This window comes from Ursus americanus, chromosome 4 (assembly GCF_024610735.1).
Source record: "Ursus americanus isolate L20-20 chromosome 4, mUrsAme1.1.p, whole genome shotgun sequence".
In the NCBI taxonomy this organism is placed as follows: Eukaryota; Metazoa; Chordata; class Mammalia; order Carnivora; family Ursidae; genus Ursus; species Ursus americanus.
This window is the reverse complement of record NC_142130.1, coordinates 5,461,884-5,470,369: the sequence shown is the minus strand read 5'-3', so window position 1 is coordinate 5,470,369 and position 8,486 is coordinate 5,461,884. Positions and strand designations below refer to the sequence as shown.

The window sequence follows — 8,486 nt, the reverse complement described above, 5'->3', positions numbered from 1 at the left end:
GTGTTAAATGAAATGTGTATGCTTAAGAAATTAGATGGACAGTAGGACCTCATATTGTAGTGTATCAGTTAGACTACTAATTATGTTGTCTAGCAAGAATTCAATGCAGATTCAGTGTTGTTATATTCCTCCAATAAAGAAGTATGAAAGGACATTATGTATGGACGTTATATATAGCCTTCAAATCACTTCTGAATAATGGCTCCTAAAACTAAAACTAAAGACTTATTATCAATGTGTACAGCTGAGATAATTTCATCTTAAAAATATCCCAAGAAGCCATATGTCCCCATGAATGCCTGTAGGCAGATCTGTGTACTGTTTCATGATTATGTGGTTTGGGGAAACATCCAGACTTTCTTTCTGCAAACAGCTCTTGAAATAGTTTGTACTTCTCTTTTTAAAAATATTATCAGAAAGTAAAAATTATAACTGTAATTATTTATATATTTTTATTAGTTTAGTTATGTCATCATCACTTTATTTTATTATTTTTTTATAATAATATTTTTTATTATATTATGTTAGTCACCATACAGTACATCCCTGGTTTTTTATGTAAAGTTTGGTGATTCATTAGTTGCATACAGCACCAGTGTACCATGCAATACGTACCCTTCTTACTACCCATCACCACGCTATCCCATTCCCCCATCCCCCTCCCCTCTGAAGCCCTCAGTTTGTTTCTCAGAGTCCATAGTCTCTCATGCTTCATTCCCCCTTCTGATTACCCTCCCTTTCTTTATCCCTTTCTTCCCCTACCGATATTCCTAGTTCTTATATTCAACAGATGAGAGAAAACATATGATAATTGTCTTTCTCTGCTTGACTTATTTCACTTAGCATTATCTCCTCCAGTGCCGTCCATGGTGCAGCAAATGTTGAGAACTCGTTCTTTCTGATAGCTGAGTAATATTCCATTGTATATATGGAGCACATCCTCTTAATCCAGTCATCTGTTGAAGGGCATCTCAGCTCCTTCCACGATTTAGCTATTGTGGACAATGCTGCTATGAACATTGGGGTGCATATGGCCCTTCTTTTCACTACGTCTGTATCTTTGGGGTAAATACCCAGTCATCACTTTATTTTATTGGTATAGAGATTGATATGGTAATATTAATTGGTATAGGGATAAGACACAAGAAATTATGACTTTTCTTCTTCTATTCACAGGAATGAGCTAGAAATTAGGATATTTTAAGGGTGTGCCAATTTAATTTTATTCAGAAAATGGCATGCATCATCCAGGGCCATAATATATGCTCTATTACAATAGCAGTTTCATTTAAGAAGATTATAAGATGCTGACATGACTGGTCTTGCCCAGTCTAACCCTACTAACAGTAACACCACAACACACACATTTTCCTTCTGTATATTTTACTATTTATGTATAATACAGCATACACTTTGGGGGGTCGTTGGTTGAGGGCTTCCCTCAAAGGCAAAAATTGGTTAGGTCTACTGCCCAGAACATGCCTAGTTTGAAGCCTGCAGGAAAGAAAGATTGTGTGGTATGTGGGTTTTTGTTCTTACTGTTTTTTGAAGGCCACAGAGAAAGCCTTTCCTTTATTTTTTCATTAATATTGCAATCTATAATACTTGAAGTATACAAAACAATGTAAGTAAGTCTTGAAGAAAAGCATGCAATGAACAGTGGTAGGATGGTAGATAGAGCATACCAATTCCATTTTAGTTGTCTCAGCTCCTTCTGGAGTCCATCTGTCTCCTGGCTGGAGTATTAGTTCTGCTCCTCTCAAGTTGGAGCTTTCGTTAGTGACACCAAAGCATCTGCTCCAGTTGTTCTGTGTCCCAGCCACTGGGACAGGGGAAAAAGGAAGTGGAGTCTTTCAAGAGATGGCTGAAGTTGCACAAATTACTTCTTATATTCTGTTGCCAGAACTCAGTCCTGTAGCCACATTTAGCTGTGGAGATTAGGAAATCTCTGCACCTGGGTGGCCATGTGTCCAGATGAATCTTGGGGCTGTTCTGTTGGGGAACAAGTAGCAGCCAGTTACTGACACACAGTGTATTCACATGTTTGGTTTTACAGGACAAAACCAAGTTGTTTTTCAAGGGTTAAGTCCATTTTCACCCACCAGCAGGGCATAACATTTCCATTAATACACTTCAGTATATGTTCTCAAGAATAATTGTTACTGTCAGATTTTTTTCTCTTACCAATTTAACAGGTGTAAGGTGGTATTTCATTATGATCTTGTTACATTTTCTTGATTACTAATGAGGTTGAGTGTGTAGCGTCCTGTGGTATTTCTTTTCAGAAATAAATACCTGTTCGAATTCCTTGCTCCTGGTCTCCCCTTTCAGGTCATCTTTTTTATTCATTTCTAAGAGGATTTAAGATCTTTGTATAAAATTATTGTGTTGTTTTCACTGATGGTTGCTTTTTGGCTTTCTTCTCATCACTTAAAATTTCTTTTGCTTTGAAGCAGCACATTCTTGTCTTTCCCTATCTTCCCAGCTTTCTTTTCTTTAATGTAAGGTAAAATTATAATCATAAAAATCATTTATTAACCTGAGGAAATAATGTTTCAAGGGATTGCGAATACTTCTTCCTGTGTATTTAACAAAAATGTCAAGAGAAACTCCACCTTTATATCAACAATGAAGACCTGGAAACTTGAACTGTAGGGTTGATGCTATGGAGTACATGGGCAATACCATTACATTAGATTCATTTATTTTTAAGTAGATGCAGACCACTCAAATATCCTTAGTATATTCTCTAGCTAAGTTAGAGTTCAGGTGAGTAAAACATGTAATTTTAGAAATGAGAATAATGATAATTAACCCAGAGTGGTTTTGTACTAATACATAAGCTTGGTAAAATGCTTAGCATGCTGTTGGGAACATCAGTAGTGTTAAATAATGGTAGCAATGATCATTTTTATAGTTATCATTGTTATCATCTGGCAACCTTTGAATAAATACAAAGGCATATTTATGCAAATTATGATTATCAATTACTATCCTCTCCAAGTGGTAGGAATACAAGTGTTGGATTTTTTAAGATTTATTTATTTATGTATTTATTTGAGAGAGAAAGGGGATAGAGAGGCAGGGGAGAGAGAGAATCCTCAAGCAGAATCCCAGCTGAGCATGGAGCCTGATATGGGTCTCAATCCCATGACCCTGAGATAGTGACCTGAGCCAAAATCTAGAGTCAGATGCTTAACCAACTGAGTCACCCAGGCATCCCCAGTGTTGGAATTTTTGAACATATTTTTGTAATGGAATAAACACAAACTGTATACATCTGGGAATACTTCAAGATTCTGGATATGAATAAGTCACATTTCCAGTTTAGTTTAGTGGTCAAAATGTGGCCAAATTGGAATGTGTTTTCTGATTACCTGTAAAAACTAAAAATTATCCCATATACTGACTTCTCAGTCTCTTTATGGCATTCCTAATCTCTTTATTTCTCAATGTATAAATGGCTGGATTCAGGAGAGGTGTGATTACTGTGTAAAACACTGCAAGAAACTTGTCCACCCAAGTGATGCTAAGTGGCCACAGATAGATGAAGATGCAGGGTCCAAAGAATAGCAGCACCACTGTGATGTGGGAAGTACAGGTAGAGAGTGCCTTTGATGCTCCATCCTTTGAGTGAATGCGAACAGTTACTAGGATATAGGTGTAGGAGATTAGTAAGAGAATGAAGCAAGTTGTTGCCAAAACCCCACTGTCAGCATTTATCAACATTCCCAGAGAATGTGTATCCATGCAGGCCAGTTTGATCACCAAAGGAATATCACAGAAAAAACTGTCCACTCTTCTGGGTCCACAGAAGGGCAGATCAAAAATCATGGCTAGTTGGCTCATGGCATGCACAAAGCCAATGATCCATGATATCAAAACTAGCCGGATGCACTTTTGTCTGTCCATGATGCTGGAGTAATGGAGTGGTTTGCAGATGGCCACATAACGATCATAGGCCATTGTCACAAGCAGCACCATCTCACCCCCTCCAAAAAAATGCACACAGAGGATCTGGGTCATGCAGCCGCCAAAGGAGATGATCTTATTATCCTTTAGGAGGTCTGTGGTCAGTTTTGGGGTAGTGACTGAGGAAAGGCAGAAGTCCACAAATGAGAGATTGGCTAAGAGGAAGTACATTGGGGAATGGAGATGAGGGTCAGTGATGAATAAAAGCACGACAAGGAGGTTGCCCACAACAGTCAGCAGGTAGAGCATTGAAAAAGGCAGTAAGAGGAAGGTCTGGAGCTCCCTTGAATCACAAAGTCCATGAAAAATGAACTCAGACACCACGGACTGATTTGCTTCCTCCATTTAGTACATGGTGTTCTAATGCAGCCCAAAGAAAGAGATGAACTAAGAACTTCTAGAATGGAAAGAAGAACCTCATTAAAGCTCAGGTGCTAGAGAGCAGGCAAGTTCTACTCATGTGCAAAATCAAATCTTACCATTGTACCAGCTCAAAATTGAAAATAAAGTTTTCTTGAATTTAAGGTAGACACAGTCTTATAGTCAAGATGGAGAGCTAAGTAAAGAAGGGTAGGTCAAAAACCTTACGTATCAGAAGTATAGTTGTTATGGGAATCAAACATGAGTGTTCTGATTTAAAATGTCAATAGTAATGTATTACGGAAATACTTTCTCCTGAACTTGAATCTACCTCTTCTGTAGGGAGAGTGCACAGCTTTAAAATATATTCAGAGGGGCTCCTGGGTGGCTCAGTCATTAAGCATCTGCCTTTGGCTCAGGTCATAACCCCAGCAGCCTGGGATCAAGCCTTGTGCTTGGCTCCCTGCTCCCTGAGGAGCCTGATTCTCCCTATCCTGTTTCCCCCTGCATGAGTACCCTCTCCTGCTGTCTCTCTCTGTCAAATAAATAAATAAAATCTTTAAAAAGGTAAATAAATAAAATAAAATAAGATAAATATATATTCCAAGGTTCTATCTCCCCAGGGCAATAATTGAATGCTACCTTTCTGATACAGAACATACGTCTCAGAAACAAATCTATTGCTAAGTGGATATGTGTTAGCAGACTGTACTGAACCAAATTATTTCACAAACTCTGGGAAAAACTGTTCATCAAATGACTCGAGAAAAGATATTTGTGTTCCAAAAGAGACCCCAGGTGTTGACTATGGATTTCTAATATCCAGTATTTCCCTGCATTTAGAATCTCCCCATGAAAGGATATTTCTACAAACTCATGTATTCCTTGGCCTGAGTAACATCATTTTTGAAAATATATTGACTGGTCCTTGGTTCTCCTTAGTAACAGAGATTTCTTTCCTGAGATTGGATTAAATGACAGATATGTGCAAACTAGTTTTACTTCTGACTGTACCTCATTGGAAAAAATATAAAGTGTAAATTCATATGTACCTAAACTATTGACATACTCTTATTGACCTCTGTGAAAATGCATACATTTACAATTTCCTTAAGCCAGGAGGCCAAGTCCTTCTCTTTTTCCATTCTTTCTTGTATCTTTTTTTTTTTTTCAGGCTATGAGTTCAGATTATAGAGTTCACTAAGTAGCTCTTAAATTGTACCAAATCTATGTTAAGCCCCTTAAAAGCATGTATCTGTTTTGCTTTTTATTTGTCTGTTTGTATTCCTTCCATAGGGGTTAAAGCATCTTAGATTTCCACCAGCAGTGTACGAATTACCTGTTTCTTCTCAAGCCTCTCCAGTGCAGTGTTATTGTCATATGATGTTGAGAAATGGCAACTAAAGGTAGTTTTATTTTATTTTTTTAAAGATTTATTTATTTGAGAGAGTGAGTGTGTGTGTGTAAGTGTGAACATGGCAGGGAGGGGCAGGAGGAGAGGGAGAGAGAATACCAAGCTAACTGTGCATTGAGTGCTGAGCCTGATGCTGGGCTCCATCTCAAGACCCTGAGGTCAGGACCTGGCTAAAACTGAGAGTCTGGCCCTTACCCGACTGAGCCACCCAGGCACCCCTTGAATGTAGTTGTAATTTCTTATTGTGAGATTAAGTGGTTTTCCCATTTTTAAGAATTAAATGCCTTTCCTTTTCTTTGAACTGCATACTCCTCTTTTTTTGTATGTTTCATTCTTTGGGGTTTTGCTCTTTCTCCTTCTAAGTTTTTATTTTCGTCAAAAAAAAGACTTTTTTGTTTTTTGTTTTTTGGGGTTTTTTATTTTTATATATTTATTTTTTTTAAGATTTTATTTATTTATTTGACAGAGAGAGACAGCCAGCGAGAGAGGGAACACAAGCAGGGGGGTGGGAGAAGAAGAAGCAAGCTCCCAGTGGAGGAGCCTGATGTGGGGCTCGATCCCAGAATGCCAGGATCACGCCCTGAGCCGAAGGCAGATGCCGAAATGACTGCGCCACCCAGGCACCCCGACTTTTTTGTTTTTAAACAAAAGCAACATGTGGATGTGATATCCTTGCCACTATCATCTCACTACTAATTCTAATTATTTTATTTATATTATGTATTTATTTTTGGTAAGAATATTTAACATAAACATCACAAGCTATATACACATATTTCAGAAATTACATATTTTCCAAGTTGTAAAATAACAAATAATAAAGCTTGAATTTAAACTGAGGTCTGGGGCTGCCTGGTTGGCTCAGTTGGTGAAGCATCTGCCTTCAGCTCAAGTCATGATTGTGGGGTCCTGGGATCAAGCCCCAAGTTGGGCTCCCTGCTCAGCGGAAAGCCTGCTTCTCCCACGCCATCCACCTGCCACTCACCCTGCTATAGCTCTCTCTCACAAACAAACAAATAAATAAATACATAATCAATCAATCAATCAATCTTAAAAAATGGAGGCCTGTCTGACTCCGAAGCTTCTAATATAACTTCCCTAGGAGAAGATCACTTGTGGTAGAAACCATGATTTTGACAAGACTAAGAAAACAAATAAGATTTCTGAAATAAGACATTTTGTTCAATGAAAAGGTAACAGAGATATGAATAATTATAACTGACTAATAATGATAGGAATGAAATATGCAGGTTCACATTAAAATCAACGCAGTTTCATTGTTTGATTTTTAATTTTAGGCACTTTGGCTTATTAATTTTTTACTGAAGCACTTCTCCATTTGCTACCTTGAGGAAAGGTAAAACAAGTAAAATCCAGAAGGAATTAGAAAATATGGACTATGAGAAACAAACTGAGGGCCTCAGAGGGGAGGGGGTGGGGGATTGGGATAGACCAGTGATGGGTAGTAAGGAGGGCACGTGTTGCATGGTGCACTGGGTGTTATACGCAACTAATGAAGCATCAAACTTTACATCGGAAACCGGAGATGTACTGTATGGTGACTAACATAATAAAAAATCATTAAAAAAAAAAAAAAGAAAGAAAATATCAGGATAAGTTGGAAGTGTTTTGAGAACCAGTCTCCCCCAACCTGGACATCTGGGAGCCTCTAAGAATGTAGATAGGCCGTGCTTTTGTTAGTGTGTGAAATGCTGTTAGGAATTCAGAAGTCCCAGGGATTTGTTGGGAGAGAAAACCCATAATCTTTCCCATAAGACATTCACTGAATAACACATTCAGAACTCTAAACTCTATACAGATAGGTATGGAAAACCATGCTTCAGGGGAAAAGAGAGAATTTAGTCTTAAAATAGGGGGAAGATATTAAAAATGTGAGTTCAAACATCAGTTATCTGGGATGTACTCACCTTACACAGATCACCCTCTTACTGAGAGGCCTTGCTCTAGAGTCTACCTTATGTGAAACGAAGTCCAGTTAATTTTCTGCTGTGAGCGGTATGGGAGGATTGTGTCCTCCTCAGCGTGCCAAGTATACAGTGTGAGGAGTACCTCTGAGCTTGGAGACTTTCCATCTCTGTGGTTTAAATAGAGCCAAGTATTTGGAAAGGCTTTCTCTGTCATGCTCTTGAGGATCCTTCACTTCCAACTTTCCCTGAGGAAAAGTTGGGCATGGAGGGCATCATGCAATAATCCATGCTTTTCAAAGCTAGATCCAAGTTAGTCCAGTTAAATGCAAGTAAAAGTGTAAGAGAAGTAAGTTCAAATGTTTAATTACTTTGTTTATTAAGAGGCTATAACTTTCTTTCTTTTGCTTTGTATCTACCATGTCATAAAGTGAACTAAGATGTCAGTTCCAGTCCCACCAGAAGCCAGATGAGTTATGTAGATGGGCAGTCGACAACTAGCTCACCTTTGGCATGTTGCAACTATGCTCATGATTTAAGGGCCTACTTGAACCTTGCTTTCTTGGATTTCAGAGGAATATTAGGTCTCGGCCTTCACAGTCCTTCCTTGAGCCAGGTCCTGAATATTTACAGTTTGAGTGTAAACCATATTAGAGGCATTTCTCTAAGCAATGGAAAGATAATGAAAGGCTACTTTTTAATTCATTCATTTATTAAAGAAATAATATATGCATGCAATCTAACTTAATAAGAGTTCAACTATTAATAGTAGATGTATTTGGAGCAAAGAGTGAAGGCCCCCTTTATCTGTGCTT

The 8,486-nt window shown here is 38.2% G+C and overlaps 1 protein-coding gene across 1 annotated transcript; it reads right to left on the bottom strand.

Moving 5' to 3' along the window:
- Positions 1 to 3,393: 3,393 nt before the first annotated feature.
- On the bottom strand, positions 3,394 to 4,326 carry LOC123784858 (olfactory receptor 4K14-like). Its single transcript, XM_045786361.2, has one exon. It carries the CDS (start codon positions 4,315 to 4,317, stop codon positions 3,394 to 3,396), a length of 924 nt encoding a protein of 307 aa, XP_045642317.1. The 5' UTR covers positions 4,318 to 4,326.
- Between the last annotated feature and the right edge of the window lie 4,160 nt (positions 4,327 to 8,486).

Coding starts and splice junctions, on each gene's coding strand:
- LOC123784858 (XM_045786361.2), bottom strand. CDS start 4,317: ATGGAGGAAGCAAATCAGTCCGTGGTGTCTGAGTTCATTTTTCATGGA.